Below are 17,869 nucleotides of genomic sequence, written 5' to 3'. Positions count from 1 at the left end.
CTGTAATACCTTTGGGTGTTTTCGGCATTAAAGCATCTCACAAACACATTTAATCTTAATTACCTCCCTTGTCACTGGTGCTCTTTGTAATGATCTATTTATACATGTCACTCAGTTGTCAGGTTACAGGAATTTACAGCCTGGCAGTGTTTATATAAATTGCTCTTTAGCCAAGATCTGCCAGAAATCTGTAATGTGTCATACTGTAGAATTGCACTGGATGTCTGGCTGATGGCTCAGAATGTTTAGCTTTCAGAGCTAATGTCTCAGCATGTGACTTATTAAGTTAATTTTAATTATGGAAAACATCAAGATACAACCAACAATAGAAGCTATAAAAGAACATTATGAAAACCATACAAAGAACCTCAATCTGTGAGCTTTGGGGTTATCTGACAGAATTGCCTTTATACTGTATTTATAGTATATTGAATTCATGTTAACATCTAAATCCATAATCACTATGTTTTTATCAGAAAGAACACATGTTCCAGAGCTGAGCAGGGTAACCTGCTGGAAGGTACTATCTGAGTACTGCTGGTATATCACCTATTAACTCTGGTAAGTTCCTTTTTCTTCAGTAAACTGTCTTGCCTCTTATCGTGCAATTTCTGTATCCATTACACAAGTGACAAAATATATTCATTCATTCATTCATCTTCTGTATTGTACTGCTTGTCCTGTACAGGGTTGCAGGGGTCTGGATCCTATCCCAAAAACAACAGGCACAAGGCAGGGAGCAACCAAGGACAGGGAGCCAAGCCATCGCGGGGCAGACAGAATATATACTTTTCTAAAGCATTAGCAAAATCCTGACTATGACAAGAATTTCTATATGAGTTTTATTATACTGAGTAAATGTAAAGCCATGGTGTTGCCGGTTCAAGCATTAGTCTCTGTGTGTGTTTGAATTTCCAATAAAACTATGAGACAAATAGAAATTTAGTAGTTGAAGACAAAGACAGTTTAATAGCCTACTGACACCTTATTACTAAGACTTGTTAATTTAACCTGCTTAATTGAGAAATATTGAAGGTTTCATACAAATTCCTGTCACTTTCCACTGGATTTTAGTTCATTATGTTGGCAGAGAATCAGAGCTCAATAACGGACTTTTTCATTATTGGATTTCCAGGACTTCTTCCCCGTTATTATGGTCTCATTGCCACTGTCTTATGCTTGATATATGTCTTTACTATACTTGCAAATGCAATATTTCTTGCAATATTTATAACAGACCAGAAGCTTCACAAGCCCATGTACTTCATCATATTGAACCTGGTTGTGTCTGACGTGTTGTTCAGCACCACCACCTTGCCAAAGATCATTGCCAGGTACTGGTCCCAGGCAGGAACCATTTCATTCACTGCTTGCTTTGTCCAGATGTATTTTGTGCATTATTTTGGATCTGTGAACTCCTTTGTATTACTAATAATGGCTATAGACAGATACGTGGCAATTTGTAACCCTCTCAGATACTCCAATATTATAAGTAACTTTTTAATTAGTATTCTCAGCATAATTTCTTGGGTCATTGCCAAGATCGTGCCCCTGATGATGGTAATTAGGGCATACCCTCTGCCCTATTGTGCATCTAATTCCATAATTCATTGTTACTGCGACCATATTTCTATCACAACGCTGGCATGTACTGACAGGGCTGCTTACGCGTATCCTGCTTTTGCTTCTGCTATGGTCGTATTACTGGTGCCTTTAGCATTTATCTTATTTTCTTATTGCTCTATACTTGTTGCAGTCTTTAAAATCGCCACCACCCAAGGTCGCCTCAAAACCCTCTCCACCTGCAGCGCCCAGCTCATTATCATTTCCCTTTACTATCTCCCCCGGTGTTTCATGTACATGGCGAGCAACGTGGGCATTACATTCAGCCCAGACTTGCGCATCGCAATCATCATGCTTTACAGTTTGTTCCCTCCCATGGTCAATCCGCTGATATACTGTCTACGGACTAAAGAGGTGAAGGAAAGTTTATTCCAAAAGCTGAAGAAACGAGTAGACATACAGAAAGCAAACGTGCTGACATGAGACTGATAACATTTGGTAAAAATGGTGTGATAGATAACTGAGCAGATAACTGTGCATTCTGACTTTATGTTATGCAATTTTTTTGTTTTCGGTATGCAAGTTGATTGATATAGTTCAGATTTTGCTTTCCTAAAAAGGTCAACATCATTGTTAGCTCACATTGTTGTGATTGGCTTAAAGGTTTTTGAGACAGCTTGAGTAAGTTAACAAAAAATACCAATAACAAAGGCCACGTCCATTGTAAAAAATTGCATTTTAATAATATACGTCAGCATTTGCAATGTTGACCCCTGGGTACCTTGAAAGAAAAAATACCCGTATAACTGTGAGCCAGTTTGTTTTAAATCATACCATGATCGTGATTATAGACTGCTTCAGACCCAGTCCTGGATGTTCTGGCACACTAGGCAGGATCATCTCCCCGCCAAGAGCAGCGTATCATTTTTCTGTCATTTCAGTTAGCCTGTACTACTGAAATGTTTTAGTATATCTGGCTGCTAACTAGCTAGCTACCATCTGTTTTAAGTAGTGAAATATTAAAACTGGAAAGGGCATTTCTGATTTTTTCACTCACTCTTTTGTACCCCCTACTCAAATGGTGCCCTATGTTGCCTATAGGGTGGGCCAACCATGGCTTAGTTACCTGTTAGAAAAATAATTCTTTGCGATAGACTATTAATTCTAATGAGATTTATCTAACCCTACATATCCCTATATTTTTGAAACACAATTGCTACAAATGTAGTGAGCTAAATGATCACGTCTTCCTTTAACAATAAATTAACAATTTATAGATTTTAATATTTTAATCTACTTATTACAGCATGTATTTTATTATAACAATATATTCTGCAAAATCTGACTTTTTGTGTGATTTTTTACACTTTTATAACAGAAGCTGTAGGGGATGACTTAAATTGCTAATAAAAGGTAAAGGTATTTTGAAAATAATTTACAATTTTTCAGAAATGCTGATATATGTTCTGTTTATTTAAAATGTAAAAAGTTATAACTACCAGGTAATATTGGATTAGTAAGGATACTTACTTAATTAGTTAGCATTACCATAAATTTAACAAATTTTATTTGATATGAGTTTCCAACATTTATTAAATCATTACCATATACAAAGAGGCAATATGCTGAATAGCAGTGAACATTCAAGTACATCTATGATCAGTACATACCAGAACTTATGACCTCACCTTCACAATGCATTTTGACATTAAAATTACAGGCAGTTTTGACCACAGCTTATAAACCGTAGCTTATACCTTCACAGTACTGAATACATGATCTTAAAGTGAAAAATAACCCATTTTCAATATAACCTCTATCAGTCTAGTAATGCGTCATTTGATGTAAGCAACGGCAAGAGAACAGATGTGCCCAGAGACAGAAGATGGGCAACAACTGCAAGCATTTTTATACTAAAACCCAGATAACAGTAAAGTCGAATATTGGCAAACTTGTCCCTTGAAAACATTTTAACATTATAAAAATTCACACAGAAGAACATCTGGCCTCTGCTTAAGAGTACTAGGCATGTAACAATGAATCACGAATCGGTTAAAAATCTATGTAAATGTATGACGATTTAAACCGGCTGATGTGGAAAATGAATCGCTACTTTAGGAGTACTTTGCGGTACTTTACTTAACAGAAAAAATGGTATAATATTACATTTGATTTCACGCTGTCAGTTCGATGTCAGATGTCACTGTGTATTCACGTCAACGTGGTTTTGAACGAAGGCGAGATGGCCAGCGAATTTGAAATTGAGGACACGCCTCAATGCTTGGACAGAAACTGTATATTAAGAGTGCATCAACCCAAGGAGTAGGATATATGCTTTGGCCAGATTGCAAAGATCAGTAAGCACTGGGATTCCCTCTGATTGATGCCCACTGCATCTGGCTCTCAGCAAACATGGATCCTCACAGTGTGTATTTTCAGGTCCTCATGCACACTGGCCTCTGCTGTTCCCTTTATGACATACAAACACAGTAATTAAGACAAACTATCTCATTTACTTTTGAAAAATAAATAGAAGTTATGTGATTTAATTAGATAATGACAGTTTCTGTGAAGACCACTTTTAAAACTAGAAAATTCCAGGACAATCCTAATTTGAGATCTTGTGCATTGGACTTGCATAAGACATAAGGTGTATTTCCATCCTCTTGGTTTTATTTACATTTTAAATTTGTGCATTAAAAAAAATTGTAAATTGAAAGCCCAGACTTTTGAAATACAGTCAAACCTTGAATTGCAAGTAACTTGGTTTGTGTTTTGCAAGACAAGCAAAAATTTTAAAGAAATTTTAACTTCATAAATGAGCGAGGTCTTGCTATACGAGTATTATGTATACGCTTTGTCTGCCGAGCGTCACGTGATCACAACTGAGCCGATGGTTCTTCTCTCCTTCTCGCTGCGGGATTGTAAGTAATCGTCTCCCATACTTGGTCTCAGTCGGCATGCCTCACTCATATAGTCAAAACTTAGTAGAAAAGCACCACCTGAATAAGGGTGTAGCAGTGCGAGCGGTGAATCTGTTGAACGACAATGCAATGTCCACATTTCCGCAAAATCGAAAAGGAGGCAAAAGCGACTGTTATTGGACAGGTTCCTTGTTGAAGTCACGCAAAAAGAAAACGATTCCACTGAGCCAACAGATAGCAATGATTCCGTTAGTTATAATGAAAGTCGTTCTACAAAATAACCTTTCTTTTCTCCTCTCTCTCGTATCCCTAACACCATCCATCACACCTTTTTAAAGGTTAAGTGCAGGTTAATTTGTTTTATGTATTTTTACTTTATATTTCGTTTTTTCTCATTTTTATATGAATATTTTTGGGTTGTGGAACGAATCATCCGAGTTTCCATTATTTCTAATGGGAAAATTCACTTTGATATACGAGTGCTTTGGATTGCAAGCACGTTTCCGGAACGAATTATGCTCGCAATCTAAGGTTTTACTGTATCATGAAATATTACTGAATCACTGCTTTCTTGAAGTGTTTATTTTCTATTAGTTACATTATATTTCAGAGAGGGCAGAAATTTCTACAGCAGATATGTCCAACATTATCCAACTTGTACCAAAACAGTCTAGATGGATACACAAGTGAGAGGAAAAATTTGGAGTTTTGATTTTGAGGTGTACTGTCCCTCTAACAGAAGATGGCAGTAGTGACCTTTCACGAGCCATTCGTGTACCTTCTTTCAAATGTTTCACAATAAAAGCCATATTCGAAAAATGATGGGTTTCTGTCAATTGAATTGCTAGAGCAAATAAAATAACAAAACACATATGACACACAACAAAAGAAAGAGAGGCTTCACACTGTGATGCCGAGATAATCCTGCTACAGTAACTAGCTGCATGCTGCTAGCCTTCTCCACCCACAGCTACATCCATGGTTCAGCCATTTCATATAAAACGAACTCTGCTTAAGCTTGTTCACCAAGCTGATCAAACCTTGCTTTCAAACAATACTTACATAGTAAGCAGAGATGAGCTCCTGTCCACTCTCTCTATCTCATATACTCTCTCTCTCTCTCTCTCTCTCTCTATATATATATATATATATATATATATATATATATATATTTATATATATATATATCAAGCATAAAGGGTGTCCATATGTGCACTTGGCACCAGGACACCCTAGGCCACAGTTCAATGATCGACTTTGTAGTCGTGTCGTCGGACTTGTGGCCGCATGTCTTGGACACTCGGGTGAAGAGTGGGGCGGAGCTGTCAACCGATCACTACCTGGTGGTGGGTTGGCTCCGCTGGTGGGCAGGCCCAAGCATATAGTGAGGGTCTGCTGGGAACGTGTGGCGGAATCCCCTGTCAGGGAGAGTTTCAACTCCTACCTCCGGCAGAACTTCTCCCATATCCCGGGGGAGGCGGGAGACATGGAGTCCGAATGGGCCATGTTCCATGCCTCCATTGTGGAGGCAGCTGACCGGAGCTGCGGCCGTAAGGTGGTTGGTGTCTGTCGCGGCGGCAATCCCCGAACCCGCTGGTGGACACCGGTGGTAAGGGATGCCGTCAAGCTGAAGAAGGAGTCCTATCGGGCCTTTTTGGCCTGTGGGACTCCAGATGTAGCTGACAGCTACCAGCAGGCCCAGCGGGATGTGGCTTTGGCGATTACTGAGGCAAAAACTCGGGTGTGGGAGGAGTTTGGCGAGGCCATAGAGAACGACTTCCGGACGGCTTCGAGGAGATTCTGGTCCACCATCCGGCGGCTCAGGTTGGGAAAGCGGTGCAGCATCAACACTATTTATGGTGGGGATGGTGCGCTGCTGACCTCAACTCGGGACGTTTTGGGTCGGTGGAGGGAATACTTCAAAGACCTCCTCAATCCCACGCCTTCCGATATGGAAGCAGAGTGTGGGGACTTGGGGGTGGACTCGCCTATCTCTGGGGCGGAGGTTGCTGAGGTGGTCAAAAAGCTCCTCGGTGGCCGGGCCCAGGGGGTGGATGAGATTCGACCAGAGTTCCTCAAGGCTCTGGATGCTGCGGGGCAGCCCTGGTTGACACACATCTGCGGCATCGCGTGGACATCGGAGGCAATGCCTCTGGACTGGCAGACCGGGGTGGTGGTCCCCCTCTTTAAGAAGGGGGACCAGAGGGTGTGCTCCAACTACAGGGGGATCACACTCCTCAGCCTCCCTGGTAAGGTCTATTCGGGGGTCCTGGAGAGGAGGGTCCGCCGGATTGTCGAACCTCGGATTCAGGAGGAGCAGTGTGGTTTTCGCCCTGGCCGTGGAACAGTGGACCAGCTCTATGCTCTCAGCAGGATTTTGGAGGGTTCATGGGAGTTTTCCCGACCAGTCTACATGTATTTTGTGGACTTGCAGAAGGCATTCGACCGTGTCCCTCGGGGAGTCCTGTGGGGAGTGCTCCGGGAGTATGGGGTACCGGGCTTCCTTTTAAGGGCGGTTCGGTCCCTGTATGACCGGTGCCAGAGCCTGGTCCGCATGGGTGGCAATAAGTCGGACTCGTTTCCGGTGAGGGTTGGACTCCGTCGGGGCTGCCCTTTGTCACCGATTCTGTTCATAGCTTTTATGGACAGAATTTCTAGGTGCAGCCAGGGCGTTGAGGGTGTCGGGTTCGGTGACCTCAGGATTAGGTCTTTGCATTTTGCAGATGATGTGGTTCTGTTGGCCTCATCGGACCATGACCTTCAGCTCTCACTGGAGCAGTTCGCAGCTGAGTGTGAAGCGGCTGGGATGAGAATCAGCACCTCCAAATCCGAGACCATGGTTCTCAGCCGGAAAAGGGTAAAATGCTCTCTCCGGGTTGGGGATGGGGTCCTCCCCCAAGTGGAGGAGTTTAAGTACCTCGGGATCTTGTTCATGAGTGGGGGAACGATGGAACGGGAGATCGACAGGCGTATCGGTGCGGCGTCAGCAGTCATGCGGGCGCTGCATCGGTCTGTCATGGTGAAGAGAGAGCTGAGCCAAAAGGCGAAGCTCTCGATTTACCAGTCGATATACATTCCTACCCTCACCTATGGTCATGAGCTATGGGTAGTGACCGAAAGAACGAGATCAAGAACGGGTGCAAGTGGTCTCTGCAGGGTGGCTGGGTTCTCCCTTAGAGATAGGGTGATGAGCTCAGTCATTCGGGAGGGACTCAGAGTAGAGCCGCTGCTCCTCCACATCGAGAGGAGCCAGATGAGGTGGCTCGGGCATCTGATTAGGATGCCTCCGGGACGCCTCCTTGCGGATGTGTTCCGGGCATGTCCCACTGGGAGGAGACCCCGGGGAAGACCCAGGACACGCTGGAGAGACTATGTCTGTCGGCTGGCCTGGGAACACCTCGGGATCCCCCCAGAGGAGCTGGATGAAGTGGCCGGGGAGAGGGAAGTCTGGGCTTCCCTGCTGAGACTGCTGCCCCCGCGACCCGACCCTGGATTAAGCGGAAGATGATGGATGGATGAATGGATGGATGGATCTGTTATGAGGAAAAATATAAAAAATGTTCAAATGTTTGGGGTCACTTACCCCAAATTACTTTGTTTTCCATGAAAACATACATGAAACGAGTTTGAATAGAAATAGCTAAATAAACAGGCAATATTCATTGACAAACTTAGAAATAATCTTTTTTCTTTTCTTTAAACTTTTGCTTTCGTCAAAGAGTCCTCCATTTGCAGCAATTACAGCCTAGTAGACCTTGGGCATTCTAGATGTCAGATTGTTGAGGTAATCTGATGAGATTTCAGCCCGTGCTTTCTGAAGCATCTCCCACAAGTTGGACTGGCTTGATGGGCACTTCTTGCATACAGTTTGGTCAAGCTGCTCCCATAACAGCTAAAGAGAGTTGACATCTGGTGACTGTGCTGGCTACTCCATTATACACAGAATACCAGCTGACTGCTTCTTACCTAAATAGTTTTTGCATAGTTTGGAGCTGTATGTGGGTCATTGTCCTGTTGTAGGATGAAATTGGCTCCAATTAAGCGCCATCCACAGGATATAGGATGCCGTTGCAAAATGGATTGAAAGCCTTCCTTCTTCAAGATCCCTTTTACCCTGTACAAGTCTCCCACTTCACCATGACCAAAGCAGCCCCAGACCATCACGCTGCCTCCACCATGCATAACAGATGTTGTCAAGCACTCCTCCAGCGTCTTTTCATTTGATATGCATCTCACAAAATTTCTTCTTTGTTTGCAGTACACCCTTGTATGATGATGCAGTTCCTCCCAGCATATTTCACATTGTTGAATCCCATAGAGGAGCTCTTCAGTGCTTGGAGGTCGAAGATTTATGTCAAGGTTGGATAAGGCATGCAAGAAGATTTTTCCCTTGGTGCATTGCAAGAGATGATATTGAATGTGATGTGAATGAAGCCATGTGGCCCCATCGTCAAGACGGGAGAGACTGAGAATCAATAGTGGTTATTTGTTATACTGTAATAGATTTTATTTTTATTTTCTTAATTTCTTATAGATGTTGTTTTGGTTTACATGTATTTTCTGTAATATTTGCAGTATTTTAGTTTTCAGCCACAGTTTGAAAAAAAGAATGTTGTGGAATCAATAAAATTTGCATCAAAGCATTTCGGATTCTGGATCCAATTCTTTGCAAGAAGCCAAATTTGACACAGCATGTAGAAAGATAACAGATGGCACTGGCATGACAGCTATGTAATAGGCTACAATGAAAAGCAACGGTGCACTGATTCGCACTGAGTGCTGTATTTTGTATTTTGTTGTCCATTGTGTAATGATTGATTGGAAGATCTCATACACTTGTTTGCAAGTTGTGTTGTTGGAAGGCAAAATTTGCTTTTGTTTCGTATTTTAAATGTTTTGGCACGGTTAGACCATGAGTGCCACTCTTTAGGCCTGTGTGTTAACTGTTCTGAAAATGTGGAGTTTGAGTTGACTGCAGCATGAAAGCAATCAAGAAACTGTAAACCTCTATCTCCTGGCTTCTGTAGCAGTCTTTTTACATTTATTTTTATATTCTTCCACAAAACCTGTATAAAATAAATGTAATGAGAACCCATTAACATCACATAACAGTAATAGAAGTGGGGCGCTAATAAGGTTACATAAAAAAGTTAACAATTCTTACCTGAAGGTGGTGAATTGTCCTTGTAGATTGTCCTTTGTTCATTTGAATTGAGCTCATTACAGATGGATTGCCATGCAGCCCTTTTCTTTGATTCCACAGCAGATTCTTTATCTTCAATGATGGGATTATCTGGAGACTATTGTCTTAAAAGAGTTTTTTCATTCTCCGTGAAGTTTTTTGACCGCTGTCCGCTCCATATTTTACAGGCAACCTCAGATTGGTTAAATCAGACTAGCACTGGTGGTTTTAAATTAATCTTGATTGCTTTAGTTCAAGACTCCATAGTCTAGATGTTAGAAATCTTTAATTAGTCTGTGTTTCAGAAAGCTTTTTATTAGGAACTGATTAACAATTCTAGATTAAGGCCTACTCTTGGCCTAATTTAAACCCTGTCTGAGAAACATGAATCAAGAATCAAACTTTTTTTTGTACATTCATGCATTGTATAGGTCAAAATCTAAAAATATTTGACAAATTATCATATAAAAACACACCTCAGCCTTTTAATTTACATTTGCTTTTTGTAGATTGTCTGGAAGAATGTTGTCTTCAGTGCCTCTGTATGCTGTAATCCATTGTATTGTACTGGGTGCATGATGGCTTTGGCTCACTACTCCTGAGTAATGATGTGCGATATATTGCTACATGAACCATTTGCTGTATTTTCTGACCACACTACACAGTGCATTCTGTTCAAAAGAGGACTGAAATGTACCCCAAAGAGAGCCAACAGCATCATCTAGTGGGGTTAGAAAATACAGCAAAAGGTTTTTTTTAAGTGCCATTTTGACCATCACTACTTTGCAACCGACAAGTTAGCTAGTTTGGCTTGTTCGGTTGAAGTGGTTACTACGCAATTCACATGAGATTCATAGGAGATCCATCCATCCATCCATTTTCTGCAACTGCTTGTCCTATACAGTCGCGGTGGGTCCAGAGCTACAGGCACGAGGCCTAGAACATTCCAGGATAGGTCGCCAACCCACTCATAGGAGATGTTTATGATATTTATTAATGTATTATTGTTAGTTCTTATTTAAAATGCATATAATTACATTATTGGCCACTGGTATCGCTGTTTCTATTATTTAATTAAATCAGTTTGGAACAAGTTAATCACATTACCCTAACCCTATATTTCCCATTGGATATGTGTATCTTCAGTACGCAATTTTAGTGAATGCGAGGTTATTCAGGAACGGATTAGTTGACTATATACATTTACAGTACTTGTACGGAGTGCAGTGCAAGTCATGCTGGTACAGTGTATAGCTGGTCTTGCTGACCAATCCCACTGCATCACAATATTGAGACTGCTCTAATGTGCAGGTTTGTGTGAGGTTTGCGAGTCCTAGTAGGACATACATAGTTTCAAATTGCCCCTTGGGGACAAATAAAGTTTTTTGAATTGAATTGAATTGAATTGACTAGTAGCAACTTAGAGCATGTAGTCACCCGAGGCGAGAGCGTTGTGAGTGATTGCCAATATTGTTCGATATGTTTATTATAAGCACATACTGGGAGAATTTCAGATGGTTGTTGGGTATAATTTTTGCATTTGGTACAGTTTTTCACTGGTTGATTCAGTTTATCCGATATTTACTTCACCAGCAAAAAATGAAGTAGCTAATGTGTAGAGATTTTGCTATGTAGAAACATGTAAAAGAAATATTCCTTTTTGCTTTCCCAAATAATTTATTATTGCCTATAGTTAATACTGCCTTTAGCCAGTTTTATCATTTTTGCACTTCTTCCATTTCTCTGATATATTCATTTTGTTACCCTATTTTTGAGTTAAACTTTCGGCAGATCTCTTGTCTAGTTATTTTCATAGAGTTGCAGTATTGGTGTTGTAGGGAGCCGCCCACTGGCCCAATGGCGGAATCCAATGGCGCAGCCGAAGGCTGTGAATGCGTGTTGGTCCTTCCAAGCGCTGCTGGGAATTACTTACCCTTTTTAATATACAATATATTCTTTTAGACACATATCTGACTCCATTTTATTAAAGACCTTTATTTCAGTATATTGTAGTCATGACGTTTATGTTGTTTGGATTACTTCGGGACTCTCCTTTAGATTACCAACTCTAGTTTACCCCTGAAGAAGGAGTCCGCCAGATTCGCCTCGGCCGACAAGGCGATCCGTGGGCTTGTTCCACAGGGTTTGTCTTAAAGGTATGGAAATCGCCACCATTTAAGACAATGTCAGCCTCTGATTATTCGGGTCCCTCGACCTATATAATTCCCCAAAGGCTCAGTGTCTGCCAATTACTGAGCATGTCGGTGCCTCGGAGATTAAGCCGATATTTACCCAAACCACACGTACGTCCCCCTCAGAGGCTCAGCTGGGGGCAGCCCATATCATAACATGTGTCAACCTCAGAGGCTGTGAAGGCGCACCTTTTATTGCGGTAGTTTGTACGAGGTTTACTTTTGGCTCGTCTCAGGGACTCCGCCGATGCCGCCCATTGTCTTACCATGTGAGCGTCTCAGGGACTATGCCCGGTGCCTAAGAACATAGTGTGTACGCCCCTCAGAGGGTAGACTGGTACCTTTCATCAGCATGTGTTGACCTCAGAGGTTAAGTCGGCCCGTAACTGAGCGTGTGCGAACTCCAGAGGTGTAGTTTTGGTATCCACCTAACTTAACTTGGGCAGTCGAGTTTGGGACCCGGATAAAGGGTATTTAACCCAGAGGCTGCAAGATAGTATTTACCACTTTAGTCTTAATCAGGATAGAAGCCCAATCTGGAAAGTTTATAAAGGGCAAATCAGACAGTCATGAAGTAATCAAGACAACATTTATTAAACATATTACAATATTCAATCATTGACATGTGGCCACACATACTTGTAAATACAATTTGACAAATACAATATAAAACCATCACATTCCTCAGCTGAGAGTGCACAAAGTTCTGCGGAAAGTATCTGACTACAGATGGACTTTCACCCAGTTCTCTGTGGGAGCTCTGACTACAGAGTGACTCCCCGAATTCTTCTGAGGCCCTTCCTTAAGTATCCAAACCAGGTGATGGCATGTCTCTGAAGACTGACCAACTTCGGTCAATGGTTAATTTTAGGGGCATTGTTGGCCTTGGTTCTCAGGTTCCCAGCCAATCAGATCACTTTAGGGGGTGGTCGTAATTCCCTTGTTCTACCATGTGAGAGGATCTCTCAGTTTGGTGGGTTTAGCCGAAGTTTCTATAGTTCTCCTAGGGAAAACTATACTGCCTTAAATCTGAGTGTATGACACTCGCCGTCTCATGCCTATTCAAACGAGACCAAACATGCGTGTATTGTCTATGTGTGGTGAATTATCCTGTTTATAGTGGAAAAGGTGTCTGTGTCTGGAGACTGACAACTGTTGTTGCTGTGGATTGACTGTGGAACTCCGGCCACTCCGAGGGGTGAAAGGTCTTGCTTTTTCTGTGTTGCTCCAGTTATTCCTATCCAGTCTCTCAGGAGCCGGCCGGCCTTTGCCTTTCTTAAAAGGGGTGGTTTGAAGAGTTGAGTCCAGTCTTGCCTGGGCCAGCGGAGCTCTGAAATAGACTGATGCAGGCTGATCAGAGTTGGGGCCTGCAGGACCTATAAGTTTTATGTCCTTACAGTGTAATGCTTTCAATTTCTTTGGATATTCGGTAAATAACCATTTTGAAATGTGCGTGTGTGTGCGTGTATGTGTTTAGGGGGTGGGGCGTTGAAACCAAACCTATGGCCTTAACCTATTGATAATATGATTAGAGGTGCCATTTTTGGTGTGGTCCATCGATGCCTCATGAAGTACTCTTATTTTATGCATTCATTTATCCCAAGGCAAACAAAAAATACATGGTTCAAAACTGTGAAAGATGTTTCATTTGTTACCTATATCATGAGCTATTTTTACTCTGTATATTAAAATGAATGAGACCCCAGTTTAAATTTTTGTTACAGAATTACTTCTAAATCAGTAAATATACTGTATAACATGTTAAAGTGAAGTTGTTCTAAAAATGGATAAGACCCAAAGTTATATTAATAGATAAGGTGGACAGAGCTGCAGTGGCTCAGTTGTCAGCCGTTAGCTCATACAGCTTCGGGGGTGTGATTCCTGCCCTATGACGGTGGAGTTTGCATGCTCTCTCTGTGTTTGTGTCGCTATGTTCCAGGTGCTCTGATTTATGACTTTGGGACATTCAGTTACATGAACTGCTATCTCTAAATTGCCCTTTTTCAGTATCACTGTCATACCCGGCTCGTACGATCCTCGTGTGTGCCACGCCCCCCTGATTATCCACGTGTGCTTCCCTGATCGTACCCAGCTGTGTCTAGTTATTTTGATCAGTCCTGTCTATTTAAGTCCAAGTCTTGCCTGTGTCCCTTGTCCGTCATTGATGTTTGTCAATGCCAGTGTTCCGTCCTGCCCTTCCCCAGTTTACCCCGTATTCCGCCTGCTTGCCTGATCCTTGCTCGCCTGCCCGAGCAATCACCGCTTTAATCACCGGCGATCGTGACAATCGCATGTGTGATGATGTGCCCTGTGATGGAGTGGATTTTCCCTGACATGTGTTCTTCCTCCTTGGGAAAGGCCCAAGGGTCACTGTAATCTGCTACTGGTTCAGTGTTAAGGAAGATGGATGGATAATTAATACATACACACCATATTTATGAGGAAATACTTTAATGCAACATACCAGGAGTAATGTCTTAAAACCTGTACTGGACAACAGAGCAAAGGCATTTTCCTAGTTTTTCTGCAAAAATATATATTGTAGTACTCCATTTTACCTATATAAATGTTCATTCGCGTAAAATACCTTAAAATTAAAATTCTTCATATTACTCAGAGGTTTCAGGCTGAAGTTTGCGGTAATATGTCTGGTGGGTGGCCATTACATCACGACCTTTAAAATATACTTTTTTTTACTAATAACAGCTGTAACACCTTTGGGTGTTTTCGGCATTAAAGCATCTCACAAACACATTTAATCTTAATTACCTCCCTTGTCACTGGTGCTCTTTGTAATGATCTATTTATACATGTCACTCTCAGTTGTCAGGCTGCAGGAATTAACAGCCTAGCAGTGTTTATATAAATTACACTCTAAGCCAAGATCTGCCTGAAGTCTTTAATGTGCCATAGAATTTCACTAGGTGCCTGGCTATCAGCTCAGAATGTTTAGCTTTCACAGCTAATGTCCCAACATGTGGTCTTTTAAGACAATAATTATTTTTAAATTGATTTTGTCTTAATATTTTAAATAATCATTACAAGCTATAGAAGAATATTATGAAGACCATACAAAGAACCGCAATCTGAGAGCTTTGAGGTTTTGTCATAGAATTTCTTTTATACTGTATTTATAGTATATTGAATTCATGTTAACATCTAAATCCATAATCACTATGTTTTTATCAGAAAGAACACATGTTCCAGAGCTGAGCGGGGTAACCTGCTGGAAGGTACTATCTGAGTACTGCTGGATCATCACCTATTAACTCTGGTAAGTTCATTTTCTTCAGTAAACCTCTTATCATGCAATTTCTGTATCCATTACACAAGCGACAGAATATATTCATTCATTCATTCATCTTCTGTACTGTACTGCTTGTCCTGTACAGGGTTGCAGGGGTCTGGATCCTATCCCAAAAACAACAGGCACAAGGCAGGGAGCAACCAAGGACAGGGAGCCAAGCCATCGCGGGGCAGACAGAATATATACTTTTCTAAAGCATTAGCAAAATCCTGACTATGACAAGAATTTCTATGTGAGTTTTATTATACTGAGTAAATGTAAAGCCATGGTGTAGCCGGTTCAAGCATTAGTCTCTGTGTGTGTTTGAATTTCCAATAAACTATCAGACAAATAGAAATTTAGTAGTTGAATATAAAGACAGTAATGAGATGTCAGTAGGCTATTAAACTAAGACTTGTTCATTTAACCTGCTTAATTGAGAAAGACTGAAGGTTTCATACAAATTCCTGTCACTTTCCACTGGATTTTAGTTCATTATGTTGGCAGAGAATCAGAGCTCAATAACGGACTTTTTCATTATGGGATTTCCAGGACTTCTTCCCCGTTATTATGGTCTCATTGCCACTGTCTTATGCTTGTTATATGTCTTTACTATACTTGCAAATGCAATATTTCTTGCAATATTTATAACAGACCAGAAGCTTCACAAGCCCATGTACTTCATCATATTGAACCTGGTTGTGTCTGACGTGTTGTTCAGCACCACCACCTTGCCGAAGATCATTGCCAGGTACTGGTTCCAAGCAGGGACCATTTCATTCACTGCTTGCTTTGTCCAGATGTATTTTGTGCATTATTTTGGATCTGTTAACTCCTTTGTATTACTAATAATGGCTATAGACAGATACGTGGCAATTTGTCACCCTCTTAGATACTCCACGATAATTACAAACTCAATTATTTTTATACTCAGCATCATTTCGTGGGTGATTGCCATCGGCAGCCCACTGATGAGTGTAATTAGGGCATCTCCTCTGCCTTACTGCTCATCTAATGTTATTGTTCAGTGTTACTGCGACCATATTTCTATCACAACGCTGGCATGTACTGACAGGGCTGCTTACGCGTATCCTGCTTTTGCTTCTGCTATGGTCGTATTACTGGTGCCTTTAGCATTTATCTTATTTTCTTATTGCTCTATACTTGTTGCAGTCTTTAAAATCGCCACCACCCAAGGTCGCCTCAAAACCCTCTCCACCTGCAGCGCCCAGCTCATCATCATTTCCCTTTACTATCTCCCTCGGTGTTTCGTGTACATGGCGAGCAACGTGGGCATTACATTCAGCCCAGACTTGCGCATCGCAGTCATCATGATTTACAGTTCGTTCCCTCCCATGGTCAATCCGCTGATATACTGTCTACGGACTAAAGAGGTGAAGGAAAGTCTATTCCAAAGGCTGAAGAAACGAGTAGACATACAGAAAGCAAACGTGCTGACATGAGACTGATACCATTTGGTAAAAATGGTGCGATAGATAACTGAGCAGATAACTGTGCATTCTGACTTTATGTTATGCAATTTGTTGAATTACGCTAGCCGATTGATAAGATTCAGATTCCGCTTTCCTACAAGTACAAAGTAATCAAAATCACTGTTGGCTCACATCGTTGGCACAACGGTTTTTAACAATACGTGTAAGTTATATTTATATATATATATATATGTATGTATATGTATATATATATATACACACACACACACACACATGTGTGTCTGTGTCCCTTTATTTATTTCGATTGGTTTTGCTATAAATGCTCACGTCTTCCTTTAACGGGAGATAATTTATCTAGCGCTTTTATTATAATAGTATATTATTCTGAAACATCTATTGATAATTTTTGCGTGACATTTTACACAACTTTATAACAGGTGCTCTGGGGGTTTGCAAATAAACGTGGAAAAATTCATAGGACTGCTTATATTTTAAAAATACTTTAAAAGATATAACTTGCGGATCACATCTGATTTTACTGATAAAAACGTTTATAAATAAAATGTGCATGACATCTATAACGTAAAATATTACTGAATATTTATTTTTTAATTTACGCATACGTAGTGAATACCTATGACCACAAGATGGAGTCAAAAGATGTGAAAATTTCTCAAATTGAAACCACATTAATGTGTGTCTCATATGCAGAGGTCTTCAAATACACCGAATGTGATTTTAATTGGAGGAGTACGTTTATAGATTTTCAAACTGCTCATTCACTCTCTTTTATAAAACAAGTCTGTCGTTGTATTTTAATAGCCCTGTGATCTTAAAATCCTTTCGAAATGACCTGCACCTACTGATAATGAGGTTAGGGGTGAGGTATGGTGTGCTGAATCGATGCCTCATCAATAACTGACTGCTACATCGGTATCAAAAGTCTAACCCACTAGTAGCATCCATACAAGTTTGGGAAGTAGTTTTTAACTATTGATTTTTTTTTATTTAACTGTCCAACACAGGGCCTGAGCAGGAACATTAACCGTTTTAAACAGTCATTTCAACATCTTATTATCTTGACCTCTAAATATACCTTTGAAACAAACGTTGTGTAGATTTACTTCCCTGTGTACTTGAAGATAACTAAAATTGTAACAATGTCCACATAACCTAAGTAAATCTAGCTCATAAACATTAACCGCAGTACAAGTAGTTTTTATTGAGTAGTCACAACAAGGATGCTTGGTCTTGACATTCAGAGTATG

The 17,869-nt window shown here is 40.9% G+C and overlaps 2 protein-coding genes across 5 annotated transcripts; both read left to right on the top strand.

Moving 5' to 3' along the window:
• The first annotated feature begins 306 nt into the window (after window positions 1-306).
• Window positions 307-15,388, top strand: LOC125712040 (olfactory receptor 10A6-like). 4 transcript variants are annotated; one of them, XR_007383184.1, is made up of 3 exons: window positions 307-375; window positions 477-561; window positions 15,254-15,387. XR_007383184.1 is itself a non-coding variant. In XM_048981666.1 (3 exons), exon 3 carries the CDS (start codon window positions 1,081-1,083, stop codon window positions 2,044-2,046), a length of 966 nt encoding a protein of 321 aa, XP_048837623.1. In that variant the 5' UTR covers window positions 307-375; window positions 477-561; window positions 689-1,080; the 3' UTR covers window positions 2,047-2,721. The 4 variants fall into 4 exon arrangements, 1 of the variants encoding a protein (XP_048837623.1); XM_048981666.1 differs by lacking the exon at window positions 15,254-15,387 and adding an exon at window positions 689-2,721; XR_007383183.1 differs by lacking the exon at window positions 307-375 and adding an exon at window positions 15,095-15,135 and having other exon boundaries at window positions 415-520; window positions 15,254-15,388.
• Window positions 15,389-15,644: 256 nt separating this feature from the next.
• LOC125712056 (olfactory receptor 52B2-like) lies at window positions 15,645-16,610 on the top strand. Its single transcript, XM_048981684.1, has one exon. The coding sequence runs from the start codon at window positions 15,645-15,647 to the stop codon at window positions 16,608-16,610; it is 966 nt and encodes a 321-aa protein (XP_048837641.1).
• Window positions 16,611-17,869: the final 1,259 nt, after the last annotated feature.

The sequence above is a fragment of the Brienomyrus brachyistius genome, chromosome 17 (genome assembly GCF_023856365.1).
Source record: "Brienomyrus brachyistius isolate T26 chromosome 17, BBRACH_0.4, whole genome shotgun sequence".
Classification (NCBI taxonomy): domain Eukaryota; kingdom Metazoa; phylum Chordata; class Actinopteri; order Osteoglossiformes; family Mormyridae; genus Brienomyrus; species Brienomyrus brachyistius.
This window is presented reverse-complemented; position numbering and strand designations above follow the sequence as displayed.

Coding starts and splice junctions, on each gene's coding strand:
- LOC125712040 (XM_048981666.1), top strand. CDS start 1,081: ATGTTGGCAGAGAATCAGAGCTCAATAACGGACTTTTTCATTATTGGA.
- LOC125712056 (XM_048981684.1), top strand. CDS start 15,645: ATGTTGGCAGAGAATCAGAGCTCAATAACGGACTTTTTCATTATGGGA.